We start from the raw sequence: 26,842 nt of genomic DNA on the forward strand, positions 1-26,842 counted from the left end.
AAATCGCTCTAGGCAAATGCCGGGATGGTTCCTTTCAAAGGGCACGGCCGACTTCTTTCCCCATCCTTCCCTAATCCGATGAGACCGATGGCCTCGCTGTCTGGTCTCCTTCCCCAACACAACAAACCAACCAACCTAATTTAACCATGCTGGAGTTGCAAAGACATACTCTCCTTTTCCTGATCCCTGCAATAGAAGCACTTCTTCGCCACCAATCCATTCAACCAAAGCCACCATAATTCCAACACTGAAACCTGCCTGCCAGCCGGAGAGGCCGAGCGGTTCTAGGCACTACAGTCTGGATGTGTGTGACGTCCTTAGGTTAGTTAGGTTTAAGTAGTTCTAAGTTCTAGGGGACTGATGACTTCAGAAGTTAAGTCCCATAGTGCTCAGAGCCATTTGAACCATTCTAAACCTGCTCTTCCAGTTCGTGTCACCATCCAACCATGATCCTACCCCCCCCCCCCCGCCCCTCCCACCTAACCACCCACACGGTCACCTTCCAGGAATTCCTTACCTCCAACTTAGCCTCATCATCCTCCCCAGGTCCCTTCATCAGAACACCAACCTTTCAGTGGAAGAAGAGACAGTTGTACACAACCTCAAAACAAATCCTGACCTAATCGTTCTCTCTGCAGACAAAGGTTTTGCTAATGTTGTGAATCACAGTGACTACCTGGCAGAAGGCCTCCACCTACAAACTCTGCCAGAGTGATCCCATCCGAGAAGCCAACATAACCCCCAATCGTGATTAAGGCATTTGGCCCTTCCCAGAACATCTGCCCAGAATCCATTTCCCTCCTCACCCCATCTGCAAACCCAACAACCCTGGATGCCCCATTGTAGGTGGTTATTGTGCCCCACTGAAAGAATTTCGGCCCACATTGACCAACACGTCCAATAAGTAGCCTATAATCATCTAGCCTCCCATCTCAAATACATCAACTGCTTCCTTCACCAACTTTCCACCATCCACACACCTTTACCTCCTGGATCTCTACTTGTCACTGCTGATGCCACTTCCTTGTACAACAACATCCCTCACACTACCTCAATCCTCATGCACATTATTCACTTTATCCTAACCCATGACTACATATTTCTCCTTTGAAGGGAAGCTATATTAACAAATCCTAGCATCCCAAAACACCAAACCCCTAGGCTGGTTCAGGTTCATTGATGATGTCTTCATGATCCGGACTCAGGACCAAGATACCATACCTTCGTTCCTTCACAACCTCAATACCATCTCTTCCATAAACTTCATGTGGCCCTCCTAAACCCAGTGTGTCACCTTCCTAGATGTTGGCTTCCTCCTCTCTGGTGGCTCCATTGGCACCTCTCAACATTAAATCCACCAACCACCAATAGTACCCGCATTTTGACAGCTGTAATCCCTTCCACATCAATCCTTCCTGTACAGAAAGTTACCTTGATGTTGCCTATCTTGCACATGGACTACTCAGTTTGTATATTTTGCTTATTTTTTCATAGTTCCACACAACTTCTTCCTGTTTTCTCGATTGATTTGTGTTCAGTTTTTCAAGGCCTATCCACTGTGTCAACTTATAACTAAATCTGAGGGGGGTGCAATGGGGAGGTTCTCTTGTTAATATGCTTAGGGTCTCACCAAGGTATTCACAGACAGGCACTATCTCACAGACCTAGTCTGCAAACATATCTCCCATCCAATTTCCCCTCATGCTCCCAATCCTCCCACCACCCCCAAGAGCCCCAAGAACCAGCCATAAAGGAATGTCCTCTTCATCACCCAGTACCACTGCTGGCTGAAACAATTGAATCACATCATTCACTAGGGGGTTGATTACCTATTATCATGCCCTGAAATGAGAGACATTCTACACAAGATACCTCCTACCCTTCCTAAAGTGGTGTTCTGTCCCTCACCAAACCCCCATGACATCCTAGTCCATCCCTTTGCCACTCCCAGTCCCAACCCCTTGCCACAAGGATCATATCCCTGTGGAAGACCCAGGTGCAAAACCTGCCCAGTACGCACCTAGCACTACCTATTCCAGTCCTGTCACAGGTTTATCCTACCCCATCAGGGCCAGGCTACCTGTGAAAGCACCCATATCATTTATCAGCTCTGCTGCAATCATTGCACAGCTTTTTATATTGATATGACTACCAACCAGCTGTCCACCAATATGAACTGCCACCACCAATGTGTGGCCAAGAACAAGAGTAGCTGTGGCACAGCATGCAACTGAACATAACTCATTTGATTTCAATGACTGCTTCACTACCGGAGCCATCTGGATCCTTCCCTCCACCACCAGCTTTTCTGAACTGCACAGATGGTAGTCATCCTAACAACATATTCTCCGCTCCTCTAATTATCCCCACCACAACTTATTTTAACATTCTCATCTTCCACCCAGTTTATATGCTGTCCTATACTAATGCACCCACCCGTCTTTCTCTGCGCCTCTCCTTTTAGCTCCTTTTTCCACCATCCTGCCCCACAACCTCGTGACGCTGGGCCTGTTGGCATCCTAGTCGCTGCACACTCCACCAGACAGTGTTCATCTCTCTCCCCACCCATACACTAACAGCCCTTCCCCCTCCTCGCCCTGTCCAGATTACTGCTTGCATCCGACATGACAGATGCATTGTGGCCTGAGATGCTGGAGTTGGCAGTCATGCGACCATGAATTGTGCTTACTATTGTGTATGAATGATGTGTGTCTCTCTTTTACTGATGATGACTGTGTCCAAAAGCTTTATGTAAGTGTCTTTTAATTGTGCCTGTCTGCGACTTAGGATGTCTTCTTCACAGTAAGTAGCAAACTGTTTTTTCCCGCATTGTTGATATTGAAACCAGAGATTTCATGTTGAAGAAAGTAGATTAAAATTCAGCTATGTAGTATAGAAAGGTCTTTAATTTTTTGTGCCTTGTTTTTATGAAGTCATGTAATATATTTAAATCAAGTTACTGAAAAGTGTTGTACCGCAGTGCCACAGAGTAAAGAAGACTCAAACTATAGTTAATATTCTCCCATCCTTCAATTTATAGAGCACAGTGTTTCCTAACATCTGAAGTTTAGTAGCTAGGTCTAGGATATGCAATTTAGACATCTCTGTCTGGTGCATAGTATCAGAATTTACCACAGCCAGGACCCAGTAGTTAATTTCAGTTTTATTTGTGATCACCAATCATCTTACTGGTGAGCTTTCTATAAAGACACATAATCAGACACACAATAGAATGTGCGTTACTGAACCTATTTTCAGGTGCTCCCTGGATGAAAATGTGCATTATTATCTGACAAAGATGGAAACTTACATGGTCCTACCTGCGAAGTCAGTTGCATGAACAGGTCCTGGACTGGGTGACCGAGAAGCTGGAGGTAAGCCCAGTAACGAGTCCAGTACATCTTCCAGTGTGGTTGAACTTGGACTTGGCCTTTTGCAAGGTGCTCCTGCAGCAATAGAGCAGCTGTATTGCACTTGTTAATAAGCTTTGGATTTTTATTAAATAAAGGTCATACTTAATCAGGTAATCCACTCATTCATTAAATGAATGAAGTCCTACTATAGAACATTCATTTATCAGACATAAGTTAAACCTGTGCTGATTTTTAACTGATAATTTTGTTTATATTTCAATGCCACAAAGAACCAGTTTAATAGAATTCCAGCCAATGAGACATCAAAAGGATATGATTAGGCTAATATCTTTTATTGTATGTACTACTGAAGTACTAAAAATATAAGACTTAGTTTAAATTACATACATTTTGCATTAAAGATGCAGAACACAAGTACTCTTAACTTTAAAATAGGACATAAACATCGATGGAAAAAAATCGGAACATCAAAAAATAATTAATATAGAATAACGAGATTTCTGGAATACGTTTGACTAGGTAACATATTTAAGTGATTAAAATTGCAAGATCACAGGTTATTCTAAGCGAGAGGTAAGCCAGTGCAAATTTGAAATGCTGATATGTAAATAACCTGTGTAACTGCCAGACGTTGAATAGAAGCATGCAAACGTGCACGAATTGTGTTGTACGGGTTCCAGATGTCAGTCTGTCACATGGGATTCCACACCTGTTGGACTTGGTCGGTCAATACAGGGGCAGTTAATGCTGTTGGTGGATGATGCTGGAACTGTTGTCCGATGATGTTCCATATGCGTTCGATTGGAGACCGATCTGGTGAAGGAGCTAGTCAATGCAACATGTCAACACTCTGCAGAGCATGTTGAGCTACAACAGCGGTATGTGGGCGAGTGCTATCCTGTCGGAAAGCATCCCTGGAATGCTCTTCATGAATGGCAGCACAACAGATTGAATCACGAGAGTGACACAAATTTGCAGTCAAATTGCATGGGATAACCACGAGTGCACTCCTGATGTACGAATTTCCACTCCAGACCGTAGTTCCCCTGTGTCTAGCACGCAGACAGGTTTCTGCAGCTGGCCTCCTAACCAACACGCGGCCACCACTGGCACCGAGACAGAACCAGCTTTCATCCGAAAACACAATAGACCTCCACCCTGCCCTCCAACGAGCTTTCGCTTGACACCACTGAAGTCGCGGACAACGGTAATTTGGGTCAGTGGAATGCACGCTAGAGAGTATCTAGCTCGGAGCTGCCCTGACACTGATTGACACTGGCATTCCTAAGGGCTTTCGTGACACCCACATTACCATTGAATCAAACGCTTTACGATAGTCAGTTCATGCTGGATGTACGTTAATGTATTCTGTTATCTTTACAGCGAGAAGTGAATGGTCTGGATATGGTTAACAGTTGAGAAACTTTTACGAAAGCCTGTTTGTTCGACCGGTTGTTACAAGCCTAGTACCAGGTGATCAAAAAGTCAGTATAAATTTGAAAACTGAATAAATCACGGAATAATGTAGGTAGAGAGGTACAAATTGACACACATGCTTGGAATGACATGGGGGTTTTATTAGAAAAAAAAATACAAACGTTCAAAAAATGTCCGACAGATGGCGCTCCATCTGATCAGAATAGCAATAATTAGAATAACAAAGTAAGACAAAGCAAAGATGATGTTCTTTACAGGAAATGCTCAATATGTCCACCATGATTCCTCAACAATAGCTGTAGTCCAGGAATATTGTTGTGAACAGCACTGTAAAGCATGTCCGGAGTTATGGTAAGGCATTGGTGTCGGATGTTGTCTTTCAGCACCACCAAGAGATGTCGGTCGATCACGATACACTTGCGACTTCAGGTAACCCCAAAGCCAATAATCTCACAGACAGAGGTCTGGGGACCTGGGAGGCCAAACATCACGAAAGTGGCGGCTGAGCACACGATCATCACCAAACGACGCGCGCAAGAGATATTTCACGCGTCTAGCAATATGGATTGGTTTTTTTTTTTTTTTTTTGTTCTAATAAAACCCCATGTCTTTCCTAGCATGTGTGTCAATTCTTACCTCTCTGTCTACATTATTCCGTGGTTTATTACGTTTTCAAATTTATACTGACTTTTTGATCACCCGGTATTTCAGATATCGGTTGTTTATTACTTTAGTCAGAAGCCTGTGACGATGTGCCACAAGGCTTGTAAGACGATAATAATCTCTCGCTTTTCAGCTTCTTGAACGATATTGCCAATTTGGCATTTTTCCAAATATTTAGTAACATATTTTCCTCCCATTTTCAGATTTTTTTTGTTTTGTTTTTTATCCTTAGAGGAGCCTTCTTGTTTTTAATGTAACACAATGCGCTTTCTGCCTCTGTGTTCATTACTTCTGCTATTTAATTAGTACTTGTGTCCAGTTATGGTAGTTTTTCTTCAGGTAGTGCATCAACAGCCGAAGTACACAGAGCCCGGAAGGAATCAGTTAAAGTACAAACGATATGTTGCATATCGGTTATAATCTATCCTTTCTTGTTCTTGGGCTTGCTTACTGGATTTGAAACTTTTCATGTTTTGGTATTCATCTATTGTTTGCATGATTTGATGGTCGGCGGCGGAAACACGAAAAAAAGAAAACGGCTATTTTTGTCAAATCCCTATGAGAACTAATCTGTAAACACCAATTGATGTGTACTGGCTACAACGAAGAAATCCTCTGAAAATTTTAGGAATACTATTGCTGCTGGGGTAAGTTTTTAAGAAAGCGAATAGATATCGCGCCGCTAGAGACCACGGATTATTCACATCAAACCACTCACCAAATATCTCTGAACAACCTTTGAGGGACTGTCCATAAACCTGAAATCCACCAAGAATACGTTTTACAGTATTACGCCTTTGCAAGACCTCAACTTAGGATAACGAATCATCTTTGTTCGACTGCTTTTTTAATGTGATGATGAATTAAGACATTCGAAATCTATAGCAAAAATCATATTTCCGGTTCCCTGCAGACGCAACTACGAGATACGAGTAAATTAAAATGAAATTCGATTATACAGCTTATTCGTTGTTCGTTCCTTTGTAGTCTATGAGCTGTGGGAAAAGTTCCATTTAACGCAAAATGCTTCGCGGGGTTAACAGCGGAGGCCGACCGGTGTTGCAAAAGCGGTATAAACGCGAGAAAGCTAGTAGAAATGGCAGGACAAAACAGATTCCCTACGGATGTTGTGCTTACTATGAGCCGACTGGTACAGTTCAGAAATATCTTGACGAAGGTGGCATTATGAAACGAACGCCAAAACTATGAATCCAATCAGCAGTTATAGGGGGCTCATGGCTGAAGACCAGAAAGGAGCGCTAATTAAGATGGAGGCAGTTTACCTCTGACTGACGGTGGCTATTGTAGACCGATGGCGAGTAAAAGCAGGGAGGGTTTTGCGCTTAGGCAGACAATTTTCATTGCGCCACGTGGAAGTGGGGCTGCGTGCAGTCCTTTTGTCAGCTCTCTGATATAATCATTTATTTAGTTACTTATTTTTAAATAAAAATACATGAATTTGGAAGTACAAAATTATAAATTTACGGCATGTTTTTAAGAAGAGATCAAAAAGAAGACAAGAAAGAGTAAATATAGATGCCCCTAAACCAACACCACCCACGGAGGAGACACTGATGGAGAACTTTTAAGTACAGCCTTCCTGTGTCGTGCTACCCGTATTAGTATTATACACATGAACATCTCTCCTCGGGAAAATTCGATCTCGGGAAAACTTGATTTGTTCAGTCCACGCTGATCTAATCTAACATATATTGGTGTTATTTGTTAGTGTGCTGTGTGTTAATGTTTGTTAGTTGTTTTCCAGTAGATATTTTTCCAGTCATAGCGGATACTTCACCAAACAAAGACGTTTTCAGTTAATTAAAGCTTTCAGATCAGGATGAAAGTAAAATACATGCAACGAAAAGAGACCCATTTCAATGAAAGTTAATACTAAAATAAATACGGATAATATGGATCAGACTTAGAAATGAAGAGGACGTGCGAAATTGTTTGATGACTTAAAACGTGCTTCCAATGATTGAAAGCGTACCAGGATAACTTCTATTGACACACCATAACGAGTAAAAAGTGTCGGAAAACATTTGGTTTACTGGCAATGTAGTTGGTTGTCTCTTTAATATTTATAACTTCAGTGACTAAAATCTGATTACTTTTGTGATCTTTGACACCTTAGATTAGATTATATTGATATTATGAAAAAGATGCTTAGAATAATATTATAATGTATAACAATACAGATTTGTAAACGTTGTAATGTAGATGAATAAATGATTGGACGTTCTAGTTTTAGGTAAATGTTTTAACTTTCCATTTTTCTGAGTATGCTGAGCTAATAGAGAGCATCATGACTGATACAGGGATTAGTGATCACAAGGTCGTTGTAGCTAGGCTCAGTACCGTTCCTTCCAAATCCACCATAAACAAACGCAAAATAATTTTATTTAAAAAAGCGGATAAAGTGTCACTAGAAGCTTTCCTGACAAAGAATCTCCATTCCTTCCGAACTGACTATGCAAATGTAGACGAGATGTGGCTCAAATTCAAAGATATAGTAGCAACAGCCATTGAGAGATTCATACCTCATAAATTGGTAAGAGATAGAACTGATCCCCCATGGTACACAAAACAGGTCCGAACGCTGTTGCAGAGGCAACGGAAAAAGCATGCGAAGTTCAGAAGAACGCGAAATCCCGAAGATTGGCTAAAATTTACAGACGCGCGAAATTTGGCACGGACTTCAATGCGAGACGCCTTTAATTGGTTCCACAACGAAACATTGTCTCGAAATTTGGTAGAAAATCCGAAGAAATTCTGGTCGTATGTAAAGTACACAAGCGGCAAGACGCAGTCAATACCTTCGCTGCGCAGTGCCGATGGTACTGTTACCGACGATTGTGCCGCTAAGGCGGAGTTGTTGAACGCAGTTTTCCGAAATTCCTTCACCAGGGAAGGCGAATGGAATATTCCAGAATTTGAAACACGAACAGCTGCTAGCATGAGTTTCTTAGGGGTTGCGAAGCAACTCAAATCGCTTGATATGGGCAAGTCTTCAGGTCCAGATTGGATACCGATTAGGTTCCTTTCAGATTACGCTGATACAATAGCTCACTACTTAGCAATCATATACATCCGCTCGCTCACCGATAGATCTGTACCTACAGATTGGAAAATTGCGCAGGTCGCACCAGTGTTTAGGAAGGGTAGTAGGAGTAATCCATCGAACTACAGACCTATATCATTGACGTCGGTTTGCAGTAGGGTTTTGGAGCATATACTGTATTCAAACATAATGAATCACCTCGAAGGGAAAGATCTATTGATACGTAATCAGCATGGTTTCAGAAAACATCGTTCTTGTGCAACGCAGCTAGCTCTTTATTCGCACGAAGTAATGGCCGCTATCGACAGGGGATCTCAAGTTGATTCCGTATTTCTAGATTTCCGGAAAGCTTTTGACACCGTTCCTCACAAGCGTCTTCTAATCAAGCTGCGGGCCTATGGGGTATCGTCGCAGTTGTGCGACTGGATTCGCGATTTCCTGTCAGGAAGGTCGCAGTTCGTAGTAATAGACGGCAAATCATCGAGTAAAACTGAAGTGATATCAGGTGTTCCGCAGGGAAGCGTCCTGGGACCTCTGATGTTCCTGATCTATATAAATGACCTGGGTGACAATCTGAGCAGTTCTCTTAGGTTGTTCGCAGATGATGCTATAATTTACCGTCTAGTAAGGTCATCCGAAGATCAGTATCAGTTGCAAAGCGATTTAGAAAAGATTGCTGTATGGTGTGGCAGGTGGCAATTGACGCTAAATAACGATAAGTGTGAGGTGATCCATATGAGTTCCAAAACAAATCTGTTGGAATTCGGTTACTCGATAAATAGTACAATTCTCAAGGCTGTCAATTCAACTAAGTACCTGGGTGTAAAAATTACGAACAACTTCAGTTGAAAGACCACATAGATAATATTGTGGGGAAGGCGAGCCAAAGATTGCGTTTCATTGGCAGGCACTTAGAAGATGCAACAAGTCCACTAAAGAGACAGCTTACACTACACTCGTTCGTCCTCTGTTAGAATATTGCTGCGTGGTGTGGGATCCTTACCAGGTGGGTTTGACCGAAGACATCGAAAGGGTGCAAAAAAGGGCAGCTCGTTTTGTATTATCGCGTAATAGGGGAGAGAGTGTGGCAGATATGATACGCGAGTTGGGATGGAAGTCATTAAAGCAAACACGCTTTTCGTCGCAGCGACATCTATTTACGAAATTTCAGTCACCAACTTTCTCTTCCGAATGCGAAAATATTTTGTTGAGCCCAACCTACATAGGTAGGAATGATCATCAAAATAAAATAAGAGAAATCAGAGCTCGAACGGAAAGGTTTAGGTGTTCGTTTTTCCCGCGCGCTGTTCGGGAGTGGAATGGTAGAGAGATAGTATGATTGTGGTTCGATGAATCCTCTGCCAAGCACTTAAATGTGAATTGCAGAGTAATCATGTAGATGTAGATATAGATGAACGCTTTTGGCGAAATGTCTGTGCTGAACTCAGTGTCAGTGTATTTTTCATGGAGCTTATGATGACACTGTGAAATAAATAACAGAAAGAAGAAATCCAGCCAAGAGGCAGCACCAGGCAGAGATATGTATTTGGCGGAAGAAGGGAGCAGCACCAATAGTACGTTCATTTATGAAACAAAAGTCAGTCAGTCCTCAAAAGCAGTGCTGACTGGCTAAAGGTGGGCTTTCACAGTGTGAATGTGTGTGTTTCGGTGCGTGTAACGGGCACGGGACAGTTCTCCCTCTCTGAGGGTTTAAGGATTATGATCAGTAAGCCTACATTTATACTCCGCAAGCCACCCAACGGTGTGTGGCGGAGGGCACTTTACGTGCCACTGTCATTACCTCCCTTTCCTGTTCCAGTCGCGTATGGTTCGCGGGAAGAACGACTGTCTGAAAGCCTCCGCACGCGCTCGAATCTCTCTAATTTTACATTCGTGATCTCCTCGGGAGGTATAAGTTGGGGGGAGCAATATATTCGATACCTCATCCAGAAACGCACCCTCTCGAAACCTGGACAGCAAGCTACACCGCGATGCAGAGCGCCTCTCTCGCAGAGTCTGCCACTTGAGTTTGCTAAACATCTCCGTAACGCTATCACGCTTGCCAAATAACCCTGTGACGAAACGCGCCGCTCTTCTTTGGATCTTCTCTATCTCCTCTGTCAACCCGACCTGGTCCGGATCCCACACTGATGAGCAATACTCAGGTATAGGTCGAACGAGTGTTTTGTAAGCCACCTCCTTTGTTGATGGACTACATTTTCTAAGGACTCTCCCAATGAATCTCAACCTGGTACCCGCCTTACCAACAATTAATTTTATATGATCATTCCACTTCAAATCGTTCCGCACGCATTCTCCCATATATTTTACAGAAGTAACTGCTACCAGTGTTTGTTCCGCTATCATATAATCATACAATAAAGGATCCTTCTTTCTATGTATTCGCAATACATTACATTTGTCTATGTTAAGGGTCAGTTGCCACTCCCTGCACCAAGTGCCTATCCGCTGCAGATCTTCCTGCATTTCGCTACAATTTTCTAATGCTGCAACTTCTCTGTATACTACAGCATCATCCGCGGAAAGCCGCATGGAACTTCCGACACTATCTACTAGGTCATTTATATATATTGTGAAAAGCAATGGTCCCATAACACTCCCCTGTGGCATGCCAGAGGTTACTTTAACGTCTGTAGACGTCTCTCCATTGATAACAACATGCTGTGTTCTGTTTGCTAAAAACTCTTCAACCCAGCCGCACAGCTGGTCTGATATTCCGTAGGCTCTTACTTCGTTTATCAGGCGACAGTGCGGAACTGTATCGAACGCCTTCCGGAAGTCAAGAAAAATAGCATCTACCTGGGAGCCTGTATCTAATATTTTCTGGGTCTCATGAACAAATAAAGCGAGTTGGGTCTCACACCATCGCTGTTTCCGGAATCCATGTTGATTCCTACATAATAGATTCTGGGTTTCCAAAAACGACATGATAATCGAGCAAAAAACATGTTCTAAAATTCTACAACAGATCGACGTCAGAGATATAGGTCTATAGCTTTGCGCATCTGCTCGACGACCCTTCTTGAAGACTGGGACTTCAAGTGGTTCAAATGGCTCTGAGCACTATGGGACTCAACTTCTGAGGTCATCAGTCCCCTAGAACTTAGAACTAGTTAAACCTAACTAACCTAAGGACATCACAAACATCCATGCCCGAGGCAGGATTCGAACCTGCAACCGTAGCGGTCTTGCGGTTCCAGACTGCAGCGCCTTTAACCGCACGGCCACTTCGGCCGGCTAGACTGGGACTACCTGTGCTCTTTTCCAATCATTTGGAACCTTCCGTTCCTCTAGAGACTTGCGGTACACGGCTGTTAGAAGGGGGGCAAGTTCTTTCGCGTACTCTATGTAGACTCGAATTGGTATCCCCTCAGGTCCAGTGGACTTTCCTCTGTTGAGTGATTCCAGTTGCTTTTCTATTCCTTGGACACTTATTTCGATGTCAGCCATTCTTTCGTTTGTGCGAGGATTTAGAGAAGGAACTGCAGTGCGGTCTTCCTCTGTGAAACAGCTTTGGAAAAAGGTGTTTAGTATTTCAGCTTTACGCGTGTCATCCTCTGTTTCAATTCCATCATCATCCCGGAGTGTCTGGATATGCTGTTTCGAGCGACTTACTGATTTAACGTAAGACCAGAACTTCCTAGGATTTTCTGTCAAGTCGGTACATAGAATTTTACTTTCGAATTCACTGAACGCTTCACGCATAGCCCTCCTTACGCTAACTTTGACATCGTTTAGCTTCTGTTTGTCTGAGAGGTTTTGGCTGCGTTTAAACTTGGAGTGAAGCTCTCTTTGCTTTCGCAGTAGTTTCCTAACTTTGTTGTTGTACCACGGTGGGTTTTTCCCGTCCCTCACAGTTTTACTCGGCACGTACCTGTCTAAAACGCATTTTACGATTGCCTTGAACTTTTTCCATAAATACTCAACATTGTCAGTGTCGGAACAGAAATTTTCGTTTTGATCTGTTAGGTAGTCTGAAATCTGCCTTCTGTTACTCTTGCTAAACAGATAAACCTTCCTCCCTTTTTTTATATTCCTATTAACTTCCATATTCAGGGATGCTGCAACGGCCTTATGATCACTGATTCCCTGTTCTGCACATACAGAGTCGAAAAGTTCGGGTCTGTTTGCTATCAGTAGGTCCAAGATGTTATCTCCACGAGTCGGTTCTCTGTTTAATTCCTCGAGGTAATTTTCGGATAGTGCACTCAGTATAATGTCACTCGATGCTCTGTCCCTACCACCTGTCCTAAACATCTGAGTGTCCCAGTCTATATCCGGTAAATTTAAATCTCCACCTAAGACTATAACATGCTGAGAAAATTTATGTGAAATGTATTCCAAATTTTCTCTCAGTTGTTCTGCCACTAATGCTGCTGAGTCGGGAGGTCGGTAAAAGGAGCCAATTATTAACCTAGCCCGGTTGTTGAGTGTAACCTCCACCCATAATAATTCACAGGAACTATACACTTCTACTTCACTACAGGATAAACTACTATTAACAGCGACGAACACTCCACCACCGGTTGCATGCAATCTATCCTTTCTAAACACCGTCTGTACCTTTGTAAAAATTTCGGCAGAATTTATCTCTGGCTTCAGCCAGCTTTCTGTGCCTATAACGATTTCAGCTTCGGTGCTTTCTATCAGCGCTTGAAGTTCCCGTACTTTACTAACGCAGCTTCGACAGTTTACAATTACAATACCGATTGCTGCTTGGTCCCCGCATGTCCTGACTTTGCCCCGCACCCGTTGAGGCTGTTGCCCTTTCTGTACTTGCCCAAGGCCATCTAACCTAAAAAACCGCCCAGCCCACGCCACACAACCCCTGCTACCCGTGTAGCCGCTTGTTGCGTGTAGTGGACTCCTGACCTATCCAGCGGAACCCGAAACCCCACCACCCTATGGCGCAAGTCGAGGAATCTGCAGCCCACACGGTCGCAGAACCGTCTCAGCCTCTGATTCAGACCCTCCACTCGGCTCTGTACCAAAGGTCCGCAGTCAGTCCTGTCGACGATGCTGCAGATGGTGAGCTCTGCTTTCATCCCGCTAGCGATACTGGCAGTCATCACCAAATCAGATAGCCGCCGGAAGCCAGAGAGGATTTCCTCCGATCCATAGCGACACACCTCATTGGTGCCGACATGAGCGACCACCTGCAGATGGGTGCACCCTGTACCCTTCATGGCATCTGGAAGGACCCTTTCCACATCTGGAATGACTCCCCCCGGTATGCACATGGAGTGCACATTGGTTTTCTTCCCCTCTCTTGCTGCCATATCCCTAACGGGCCCCATTACGCGCCTGACGTTGGATCTCCCAACTACCAGTAAGCCCACCCTCTGCGACCGCCCGGATCTTGCAGACTGAGGGGCAACCTCTGGAACAGGTCAAGCAGCTATGTCAGGCCGGAGATCAGTATCAGCCCGAGACAGAGCCTGAAACCGGTTCGTCAGACAAACTGGAGAGGCCTTCCGTTCAGCCCTCCAGAATGTCTTTCGCCCCCTGCCACATCTCGAGACGACCTCCCACTCTACCACAGGTGAGGGATCAGCCTCAATGCGGGCAGTATCCCGGGCAACCACAGTCGTAGTCCGATCGGGGGATGCGTGGGACGAGCTGGCCGTCCCCGACAAACCCCCATCCGGACCCCCACAGTGATGCCCATTGGCAACAGCCTCAAGCTGTGTGACCGAAGCCAACACTGCCTGAAGCTGAGAGCGAAGGGATGCCAACTCAGCCTGCATCCGAACACAGCAGTTGCAGTCCCTATCCATGCTAAAAACTGTTGTGCAAAGAACGTCTGAACTAATCTACAGAGAGCGCAAACAAATGGACACAAAATTTAAACGGTTATTAAAATACAATATTGCCTAGTAAATGCAGTAATGCTGCTACTTGCGCACTGCTGACACACTGCTCGGTGGCGGTAGGAGACTACGCGATTTTACACTATTCAGGTACTAAAACGCGATGCTACAACTCTCAAATACTATAATACGGCCGAAATTTATGAATTAAACAATGCAAGTACCAAAAACACGCAAAGAAATTAAGATTTAAACTATGTAACAAATGAGTGAGCTAGGAGTATACGACTTGCTGCTGCAGCTGCTTATCCGACGGCGGCAGGGAGCACACTGACTGTGACCAACCAACATTCGCCGTTCAAAACAAAAACAGAAGACAGACGACTACGCGAATTTACACTATTCAGGTACTAAAACGCGATGCTACAACTCTCAAATACTATAATACGGCCGAAATTTTGAATTAAACAATGCAAGTACCAAAAACACGCAAAGAAATTAAGATTTAAACTATGTAACAAATGAGTGAGCTAGGAGTATACGACTTGCTGCTGCAGCTGCTTATCCGACGGCGGCAGGGAGCACACTGACTGTGACCAACCAACATTGGCCGTTCAAAACAAAAACAGATGACAGACGACTACGCGAATTTACACTATTCAGGTACTAAAACGCGATGCTACAACTCTCAAATACTATAATACGCCCGAAATTTATGAATTAAACAATGCAAGTACCAAAAACACGCAAAGAAATTAAGAATTAAACTATGTAACAAATGAGTGAGCTAGGAGTATAAGACTTGCTGCTGCAGCTGCTTATCCAACGGCGGCAGGGAGCACTTACGTTATAAGTCCGCAGAGTGAGCGCGAAGCAGTGATTACTACGCCATGGTCCATGTCGATGGGACCTCTGAAGAGACGTAGGTACGTCAGTGCCTAGCAGCATTGTTAGGTCGTAGCGCGACTTCTTTTTTATTTTTTATTTAATTTATTTCAGTTATTAATTTACTGTTTACATCAGTCTTCTGACTGGTTTGATGCGGCCCGCCACGAATTTCTCTTCTGTGCCAATCTTTTCATCTCAGTGTAGCAATTGCAACCAACGTACTCAATTAATTGCTTAATGTATTCCAATCTCTATCTTCCTCTACATTTTTTATCCTCTGTAGCTCCCGCTAGTACCATGGAAGTTATTCCCTGATGTCTTGACAGACGTCCTAACTACCTGTCCCTTCTTCTTCTCAGTGTTTACCATGTATTTCTTTCCTCGCCATTTCTACGAAGAACCTCCTCATTCCTTACCTTATCGCCGGCCATTGTGGCCGAGCGGTTCCAGGCACTTCAGTCCGGAACCGCGCTGAAACTACCGTCGCAGGTTCGAATCCTCTGGCATGGATGTGTGTGATGTCCTTAGGTTAGTTAGTTTTAAGTACACTACTGGACATTAAAATTGCTGCACCACGAAGATGACGTGCTACAGACGCGAAATTTAACTGACAGGAAGAAGATGCTGTGATATACTAATGCTTAGCTTTTCAGAGCATTCACACAAGGTTGGCGCCGGTGGCGACACCTACAACGTGCTGACATGAGGAAAGTTTCCAACCAATTTCTCACACACAGACAGCAGTTGACCGGCGCTGCCTGGTGAAACGTTGTTGTGATGCCTCGTGTAAGGAGGAGAAATGCGTACCATCACGTTTCCGACTTTGATAAAGGTCGAATTGCAGCCTATCGCGATTGCGGTTTATCGTATCGCGACATTGCTGTTCGTGTTGGTCGAGATCCAATGACTGTTAGCAGAATATGGAATCGGTGGATTCCGAAGGGTAATACGGAACGCCGTGCTGGATCCCAACGGCCTCGTATCACTAGCAGTCGACATGACAGGCATCTTTTCCGCATGGCTGTAACGGATAGTGCAGCCACGTCTCGATCCCTGAGTCAACAAATGGGGACGTTTGCAAGACAACAACCATCTGCACGAACAGTTCGACGACGTTTGCAACAGCATGGACTATCAGCTCGGAGACCATGGCTGCGGTTACCCTCGACACTGCATCACAGACAGGAGAGTTTGCGATGGTGTACTCAACGACGAACCTGGGTGCACGAATGGCAAAAATGTCATTTTTTCAGATGAATCCAGGTTATGTTTACAGTATCAGGATGGTCGCATCCGTGTTTGGCGACATCGCGATGAACGCACATTGGAAGCGTGTTTTCGTCATCGCCATACTGGCGTATCACTCGGCGTGATGGTATGGGATGCCATTGGTTACACGTCTCGGTCACCTCTTATTTACATTGACGTCACCTTGAATAGTGGACGTTACATTTCAGATGTGTTACGACCCGTGGCTCTACGCTTTATTCGATCCCTGCGAAACCCTACATTTCAGCAAGATATGATCGACCGCATGTTGCAAGAGTCCTGTATGGGCCTTTCTGGATACAGAAAATATTCGACTGCTGCCGTGGCCAGCACATTCTCCAGATCTCTCACCAATTGAAAACGTCTGGTCAATGGTGGCCGAGCAACTGGCTCGTCAGAATACGCCAGTCACTACTCTTGATTAACTGTGGTATCGTGTTGAACCTGCATGGGCAGCTGTACCTGTACATACCATCCAAGCTCTGTTTGACTCAATGCCCAGGCGTATCAAGGCCGTTATTACGGCCAGAGGTGGTTGTTGTGGGTACTGATTTCTCAGGATCTATGCACCCAAATTACGTGAAAATGTAATCACATGTCTGTTCTAGTATAATATATTTGTCCAATGAATACCCGTTTATCATCTGCATTTCTTCTTGGTATAGCAATTTTAATGGCCAATAGTGTACAAGGGTGGGTAATTTCACCAATTTGAAGGACACTACCATCGACCTGCTGTGACACGAAACGTGAATCATCTGCACGGCTCCATTGAGACACGGTCCAATCTTAATGACCTCATGCCCACTGCAATCTTAACTGACAATGTCGTTTTGGTAGCATGGGAACACGTGACGAATACACGCTTCCAATGTGCGTTCACCGCGATGTCGCCAAACACGGATGCGACCATCCTGATGATGTAAACAGAACCTGGATTCATCCGAAAAAATGACGTTTTGCCATTCGTGCACCCAGGTTCGTCGTTAATACACCATCGCAGGCGCTCCTGTCTGTGATGCAGCGTCAAGGGTAACCGCAGCCATGGTCTCCGAGCTGATAGTCCATGCTGCTACAAACGTCGTCGAACTGTTCGTGCAGCTGGTTGTCTTGCAAACGTCCCCATCTGTTGACTCAGGAATCGAGACGTGGCTGCACGATCCGTTACAGCCATGCGGATAACATGCCTGTCATCTCGACTGTTAGTGATACGAGGCCGTTGGCATCCAGCACGGCGTTCCGTATTACCCTTCGGAATCCACCGATTCCATATTCTGGTAACAGTCATTGGATCTCGACCAACGCGAGGAGCAATGTCGCGATACGATTAACCGCAATCGCGATAGGCTACAATCCGACCTTTATCAAAGTCGGAAACGTGATGGTACGCATTTCTCCTCCTTACACGAGGCATCACAACAACGTTTCACCAGGCATTATGGTCAATTGCTGTTTGTGTATGAGAAATCGGATGGAACCCTTCCTCATGTCAGCACGTTGTAGGTGTCACCACCGGCGACAACCTTGTGTGAACGTTCTGAAAAGCTAATCATTTGCATATCACAGCATCTTCTTCTTCTCAGTTAAATTTCGCGTCTGTAGCACCTCATCTTCGTGGTGTAGCAATTTTAATGGCCAATAGTGTATTTTGTTTGTTCCCTTTACACAGCTGTCGTTTGCATTCACATTTGTCTTTGCCCGGAAGTTCAGTTTCTTGGAGAGAAATTGACACTTGTTAGGCAGGAAGCAGAAAACGTAATTTATATCGGCGAGATCACGTATTAACTTCATGTGAAATAACATAAGCAGCTTAGCCCACTTGCTGTAGGAAACAACTGTTTGATCATGGTATCCAAGCCACTGGAGTGTTCCTGCATATCTCATACGCACTGAGAACTTTCATTAGGCGTGGGGTTTACAGTTAGAATCGTTGAAAGCCTTGAGTTTAAACATATGGTCCACATGAACGGACGCCGGGCCAGCTAAATTAGCCTCATGTAGCAACAGGAAAAGCATTTTCTGTTGTTTTTAGGGTTCCGTGCTTCAGTCGGTAAAAGCAAAACTATTATAGAATCGCTTTGCTGTCTGTCTGTCTGCCCGACTGTTAAAAACCCTTATTCTCAGCAACGGGTAGACGAATCAAGTTGAAATGTGTATCTCATACCGAGGTCAATGGTCTCCTGGTGTTGTTAAAAGTTTAAGCTCCTAAGTCAATGCAACCAAAAGCTACGGCGATTTAGGTCACATACTTGGATTCCCGCAAACTCACTCATCAAAACCTATAGGTAGTTCCCATTGTCCTGGAATCAAGAAATTAGGGAATAAGCAAGGTTTTACAGTACAACCAAAGAAAAAAATCCGAAAACAATAAATATGTAATTATATCACATGAAAAAAATTCTTTTGTCATTTGTTATCCGACGTCAAACTTGAAATTAAAACAACCAGTAGTTCTGCATTCAGGCTGACCGGATCGCAGTGGTAAAAGGCAGGGAATGACCTCATTGCTCATATGACTCGTTTCGGAATTTATCCATCATCAGGTATCTGGGGGATTTATCCATCATCAGGTATCTGGGGGCGATTACTACACGTAGATATAACGTTTTGAGTTGAAATTTATGTCACATACTGAGGTCTATGGTCTCCTTGAGGTGTAAAAAACTGAAGCTTCTAAGTCAATGCAACCAAAAGCTGCGCAGACTAGTCTGCGATTGTTTGTTTTACATACAATTTGAAATGCTGTATCTAGGTGCAGTAATCGCTCCTGGATATCTGATCATGGATTAATTCCGAAACGAGTCACATGAGGAATAAACTTATTCCTCGTCTAGGGTTTGTCTTCACCACTGCATCACAGCCAGCCTGAACAGAGAACTACCGGTTATTATAATAATTGTCGAGTGCCTTCTGCATGACTTTACGTCACATTGATATTATTGAAATTAAAACATTCTTGAAAATCTGGGGATCTCTGGGACCGATATCTTGCCAGTGTCAATGTCCATTATTAATTAAAGGCCAGTCGTAAACTGAATACCAACTACCATGGAGGTTTCCTTTCGGTCACTGCTCTGTCTACGAGGATTTTACAGATTGGAAAGTGGTTGAAAAGCACAAATAGTCGACCACCTCTCACTGAGCTCTGTCATGGAGTACTGGAGTGCATACTGATAACTCGATGGTTGAGAACGACCCTGAAACAGCGGCTGAAGTGTGTGACAAGACCCATGTTCAAAAGAGATGACTCTTCTTTTTGTAAGAAGCTCTACCTCAGGCACATGTGGTGATGAAGTCCCATAGTACATTGTTTGCATTAACGTCTCCACAAAGAGTAAATGGTTGGAGGAGTTGTGCTATAAGGTTGTAGAGAGCCTCGTTGTCTATAACTTTATTAGGGGCAAGTATAGGTAGTATATGGTCAGTCTACTGGCATGTGCACTATAGCAGCAGTTGGTAGCAAGCTGGTATGTTTGGGGAGTGGTGAACATGTCGTTGGTGATGTTTGTCAAAAACTCTCCTTTTCTTTTACCTGCGCCTGGAGCGTTTGTAATGGGAAGGACGGTTATAGGACTTTTTGGTTGGTTGTTTTTGGGGAAGGAGACCAGACAGCGCGGTCACCGGTCTCATCGGATTAGGGAAGGATGGGGAAGGAAGTCGGCCGTGCCCTTTCAGAGGAACCATCCCGGCATTTGCATGGAGTGATTTAGGGAAATCACGAAAACCTAAATCAGGATGGCCGGACGCGGGATTGAACCGTCGTCCTCCCGAATGCGAGTCCAGTGTCTAACCACTGCGCCACCTCGCTCACTTTTTGGTTCTCTCAGGTAGACGTCAATTCTGAAACTGGGACTCTTCTGACAAATATTGCCACACAAACTTTAACCGTTTCCCCAGTAAGATTGTCCTTTCTGTGGAGGCTGTATAACCTCGGGACAAGGGAGACCCCTACATTTAAAACGGGTTTCCTGCAGACAATGAACAAATTTTTTTGCACTAACAGTCTCATTTCTTCCACATACACCGTGAACCCATTTTTATTCCACTGTAGAATGGGAGTCATGTTATTGGTTAGGTCTGTCTATGAGTCCCCCTTTTCCAACGCCTTTGCTTGGAGAATTTGTAGTGGGTGGGTTCTTTCGGACAGACGACCAAGTACATAAGTGGGAATATTCTGACAAAATGAGCGTCAAGCGGTGTGGTAGCTTTGAACTCATTTTTCTGGTTTTTTGGTTTTCCTCGCTCCATTTGACTTTTAATGATCATGTAGATATTGGTCACTGTGTGCTACTGACTGCTGTCTTTGGTGACTTTTCAGGTAGGATGTTAATATTTTCTATATCCTTCGCTGATGAAGCAACACTGGTTTTTGTCTACAGGTAAACTCCTCAAACGCAGGCATTTATAATGGAGTTGCTTGTATCAGTATGAGACTGATTGGAAACATTAATTGGTGGTACTTCTTTCTTCCCTAATGAAGCTAAAAAAAGAGGCTGCTTTACGCCTTTATAGTTTCAATAAAAGACACCCTGATTTCATGCACCCTTCATTTCTTTGAGGAACACAGGACTCCAAACAGAATTGTCTCCCGAGCATTTCACATTACACTGAGGGTAGCAAATACGTTATTCCTGCTTCGTAGGCTGCTTCGCCACATCTACGACATATTACTTGACCTTTACATATGACAGTAGTCAGTCCATAATGTTAACATTGATAGGAATGCATGGGATTTGAAAAGTGTGACCGAACTTTACAACGGGGGTAAACTGTCTCCAAAAGCAGAGAATCAAAATTTGCAATAAAGGTGGCCTTTTTCCTGCCCACTACTTACACTTCTCATGATGTCCCTCATCTCAGCGGACCATTCCTTTTGATAATGATTTACATCAATCATTATACAGGGTGCTACAAAAAGGTACGGCCAAACTTTCGGGAAACATTCCTCACACACAAATAAACAAAAGATGTTATGTGGACATGTGTCCGGAAACGCTTAATTTCCATGTTAGAGCTCATTTTAGTTTCGTCAGTATGTACTGTACTTGCTCGATTCACCGCCAGTTGGCCCAATTGAAGGAAGGTAATGTTGACTTCGGTACTTGTGTTGACATGCGACTCATTGCTCTACAGTACTAGCATCAAGCACATCAGTACGTAGCATCAACAGGTTAGTGTTCATGACGAACGTGGTTTTGCAGTCAGTGCAATGTTTACAAATGCGGAGTTGGCAGATGCCCATTTGATGTATGGATTAGCACGGGGCAATAGCCGTGGTGCGGTACGCTTGTATCGGGACAGATTTCGAGAACGAAGGTGTCCCGACAGTAAGACGTTCGAAGAAATTGATCGGCGTCTTAGGGAGCACGGAACATTCCAGCCTATGATTCGCGACTGGGGAAGACCTAGAACGACGAGGACACCTGCAATGGACGAGGCAAGTCTTCGTGCAGTGGACGATAACCCTAATGTCAGCGTCAAAGAAGTTGCTGCTGTACAAGGTAACGTTGATTACATCACTGTATGGAGAGTGCTACGGGAGAACCAGTTGTTTCCGTACCATATACAGCGTGTGCAGGCACTATCAGCAGCTGATTGGCCTCCACGGGTACACTTCTGTGAATGGTTCATCCAACAATGTGTCAATCCTCATTTCAGGGCAAATGTTCTATTTACGGATGAGGCTTCATTCCAACGTGATCAAATTGTAAATTTTCACAATCAACATGTGTGGGCTGACGAGAATCCGCACGCAATTGTGCAATCACGTCATCAACACAGATTTTCTGTGAACGTTTGGGCAGGCATTGTTGGTGGTGTCTTGATTGGGCCCCATGTTCTTCCACCTACGCTCAATGGAGCACGTTATCATGATTTCATACGGGATACTCTACCTGTGCTGCTAGAACATGTGCCTTTACAAGTACGACACACCATGTGGTTCATGCACAATGGAGCTCCTGCACATTTCAGTCGAAGTGTTCGCACGCTTCTCAACAACAGATTCGGTGACCGATGGATTGATAGAGGCGGACCAATTCCATGGCGTCCACGCTCTCCTGACCTCAACCCTCTTGACTTTCATTTATGGGGGCGTTTGAAAGCTCTTGTCTACGCAACCCCGGTACCAAATGTAGAGACTCTTCGTGCTCGTATTGTGGACGGCTGTGATACAATACGCCATTCTCCAGGGCTGAATCAGCGCATCAGGGATTCCATGCGACGGAAGGTGGATACGTGTATCCTCGCTAACGGAGGACATTTTGAACATTTCCTGTAACAAAGTGTTTGAAGTCACGCTTGTACGTTCTGTTGCTGGCTCAAAATGGCTCTGAGCACTATGGGACTTAACTGCTGTGGTCATCAGTCCCCTAGAACTTAGAACTACTTACACCTAACTAACCTAAGGACATCACACACATCCATGCCCGAGGCAGGATTCGAACCTGCGACCGTAGCGGTCACGCGGCTCCAGACTGTAGCGCCTATAACCGCATGGCCACTTCGGCCGACCTGTTGCTGTGTGTTTCCATTCCATGATTAATGTGATTTGAAGAGAAGTAATAAAATGAGCTCTAACATGGAAAGTAAGCGTTTCCAGACACATATCCACATAACATATTTTCTTTCTTTGTGTGTGAGGAATGTTTCCTGAAAGTTTGGCAGTACCTTTTTGTAACACCCTGTAATATCATGGCAAGACATGATATGTTGAGACACATCCGGCTTTCGCACAACGACAAAATACACACACAGCTTCTTACACTCATGAAGAAGTTCAGCCACGAGCGGTTAGCCTCTTCCCTTCTTCCCCAAATATAACCAACTTGCCATCAATTCCTCCCCCCCCCCCCCCCCCCCCACCATTTTAACGTGACACGGGTGCCTAAGAGATTAATAACAGTAACAGTAAAATATGTACCTGAAGCCCACCCTTTCATATTTGAAACTCGGGAACAGGGAACTCCTGCTGATCTTTGTTTTCAGGAACGCATGGGAATGAACTGATCGAACCATCCTATTTCAAATCCTTGAAGATTTTGGCTTGGATAACAAGACAAAACCTCCCCCCATGAACCATGGACCTTGCCGTTGGTGGGGAGGCTTGCGTGCCTCAGCGATACAGAGGGCCGTACCGTAGGTGCAACCACAACGGAGGGGTATCTGTTGAGAGGCCAGACAAACATGTGGTTCCTGAAGAGGGGCAGCAGCCTTTTCAGTAGTTGCAGGGGCAACAGTCTGGATGATTGACTGATCTGGCCTTGTAACATTAACCAAAACGGCCTTGCTGTGCTGGTACTGCGAACGGCTGAAAGCAAGGGGAAACTACAGCCGTAATTTTTCCCGAGGGCATGCAGCTTTACTGTATGATTAAATGATGATGGCGTCCTCTTGGGTAAAATATTCCGGAGGTAAAATAGTCCCCCATTTGGATCTCCGGGTGGGGACTACTCAAGAGGACGTCGTTATCAGGAGAAAGAAAACTGGCATTCTACGGATCGGAGCGTGGAATGTCAGATCCCTTAATCGGGCAGGTAGGTTAGAAAATTTAAAAAGGGAAATGGATAGGTTAAAGTTAGATATAGTGGGAATCAGTGAAGTTCGGTGGCAGGAGGAACAAGACTTTTGGTCAGGTGATTACAGGGTTATAAATACAAACTCAAATAGGGGTAATGCAGGAGTAGGTTTAATAATGAATAAAAAAATAGGAGTGCGGGTTAGCTACTACAAACAGCATAGTGAACGCATTATTGTGGCCAAGATAGACACAAAGCCCATGCCTACTACAGTAGTACAAGTTTATATGCCAAATAGCTCTGCAGATGATGAAGAAATTGATGAAATGTATGACGAGATAAAAGAAATTATTCAGGTAGTGAAGGGAGACGAAAATTTAATAGTCATGGGTGACTGGAATTCGTCAGTAGGAAAAGGGAGAAAAGGAAACATAGTAGGTGGATATGGATTGGGGGGAAGAAATGAAAGAGGAAGCCGCCTTGTAGAATTTTGCACAGAGCATAACTTAATCATAGCTAACACTTGGTTCAAGAATCATGAAAGAAGGTTGTATACCTGGAAGAAACCTGGAGATACTAAAAGGTATCAGATAGATTACATAATGGTAAGACAGAGATTTAGGAACCAGGTTTTAAATTGTAAGACATTTCCAGGGGCAGATGTGGACTCTGACCACAATCTATTGGTTATGAACTGCAGATTGAAACTGAAGAAACTGCAAAAAGGCGGGAATTTAAGGAGATGGGACCTGGATAAACTGAAAGAACCAGAGGTTGTACAGAGTTTCAGGGAGAGCGTAAGGGAACAATTGACAGCAATCGGGGAAAGAAATACAGTAGAAGAAGAATGGGTAGCTCTGAGGGATGAAGTAGTGAAGGCAGGAGAGGATCAAGTAGGTAAAAAGACGAGGGCTAATAGAAATCCTTGGGTAACAGAAGAAATATTGAATTTAATTGATGAAAGGAGAAAATATAAAAATGCAGTAAATGAAGCAGGCAAAAAGGAATACAAACGTCTCAAAAATGAGATCGACAGGAAGTGCAAAATGGCTAAGCAGGGATGGCTAGAGGACAAATGTAAGGATGTAGAGGCTTATCTCACTAGGGGTAAGATAGATACTGCCTACAGGAAAATTAAAGAGACCTTTGGAGAGAAGAGAACCACTTGTACGTGTGGTGTCACCGCCAGACACCACACTTGCTAGGTGGTAGCTTAAATCGGCCGCGGTCCATTTAGTACATGTCGGACCCGCGTGTCGCCACTGTGTGATCGCAGACCTAGCGCCACCACAAGGCAGGTCTCGTGATACGAACAAGCACTCGCCCCAGTTGTACGGACGACCTAGCTAGCGACTAGATGTACGAAGCCTTTCTCTCTCATTAGTCGAGAGACAGAATAGCCTTCAGCTAAGTTAATGGCTACGAACTAGCAAGGCGCCATTAGCCTTACAGTGATTGTAATTAAAGTCTCCTGTGTATCGTCAAGAGCGATGTACCACAATGATTGATTAAAGATAAGTATTAATCCAGCTACGTACTTTTCTTCATAACATTAATTACGTAGCCTGTTCCAGTACTTCACGCCCGTCTGCGTTAGTCTAGCGTGCATTTTCAGCCATCTCTAACTACAAGGTGTCGGCCCAGCTGCCGACACATCACATGGCGACGAGTCTACAAAGGATCTTGTGTTTTACTTTGCCCTAATTTATTTGTGTCATGGCTTCGCCACATTCTCCAGATGTACTGTCCGAATTTTATCGCTTGCAGAATCAGCAGACGCAGGCGTTATTGGATGCCCTTGGACAGCTCGTCCAGGGTCAACGTGCCATTCAAACCGATGCGGCCGCTGCCGCTTCACCGCTACCGCAGCCACAACCTGCCGTTGCACCACCATTTCGAAGTTTTGATGAAACCCACGAGACTTGGCGGGAATGGTCCCGCCAGTTTGCCTTCCACCTCGCCGCCTACAGAATTCAAGGTAATGAGCGGCAGCCGTTTTTGCTTTCTTGTGTCGGTGTGTCCACCTACCGTGTGATAGTGAAATAGTTTCCCCGACGCGACGTAGCAACTCTGTCCTACGAGGAAATTTTGTCTGCTTTAGATGCCTATTTCAAAGAAACAGTTAATGTGGTTGCAAAACGGTATACGTTTTTTCGTACAAAACGTACGGCCGGTCAAACTAATAGGGAGTGGGTAGCAACATTGCAAGGACTTACTAGGGACTGTGCCTTTGACTGTGACTGTGGTCTTTCTTATTCAGATACAATGGTGCGTGATGCAATTGCACAGAACGTTTCTGATGTTCGCATACGGGAGCAAATATTGAAACTAGTTAATCCCTCCCTTCAACAAGTGATCGACATATTAGATAGACAAGACACACTTGACTGTGCTCAGGAATCTTTTGAAACTTCGCCAGCAGTGTGTAACATTAACTGGCCCGTCGGGCGAGCTGCGCGGCCCGGTCAACTGCCCTCGCCCAAACAAGCGCAGCTGCCGCCGCGCTTTAAGCCACGCGTGCCGCGCCAGCCCACAAATGCAGTGAAATCATGCCCGCGGTGTGCTACTAGACATTCGCGTGAACATTGCCCGTCACGCCAAGCTATTTGCTTTTTCTGTAATAGGAAAGGACATGTTCAAAGTGTTTGCCAGAAAAAGCTCAGATCAGACAATCACAATCATTCCAGGCCCTTTGCTTCGCGCCGGAATCGAACCAGGGACACTCAGGCTCGTGGACCTTCACCCATGGACATTCATGTCGTTACTTCCACCCCGTCCAGTGCCACTCTTTCTAACAGT

General features: G+C 44.5%; 1 protein-coding gene across 1 annotated transcript in view; it reads right to left on the reverse strand.

Moving 5' to 3' along the window:
• Window positions 1-26,842, reverse strand: part of LOC126470785 (uncharacterized) — a 742,455-nt gene that overhangs the window by 22,125 nt on the left and 693,488 nt on the right. The window contains exon 7 of the mRNA XM_050098794.1: window positions 3,311-3,446. Within this exon, the coding sequence (XP_049954751.1) occupies window positions 3,311-3,446 (136 nt within the window). The remainder of the gene's footprint in view (window positions 1-3,310; window positions 3,447-26,842) is intronic.

The sequence above is a fragment of the Schistocerca serialis genome, chromosome 3 (genome assembly GCF_023864345.2).
Source record: "Schistocerca serialis cubense isolate TAMUIC-IGC-003099 chromosome 3, iqSchSeri2.2, whole genome shotgun sequence".
In the NCBI taxonomy this organism is placed as follows: Eukaryota; Metazoa; Arthropoda; class Insecta; order Orthoptera; family Acrididae; genus Schistocerca; species Schistocerca serialis.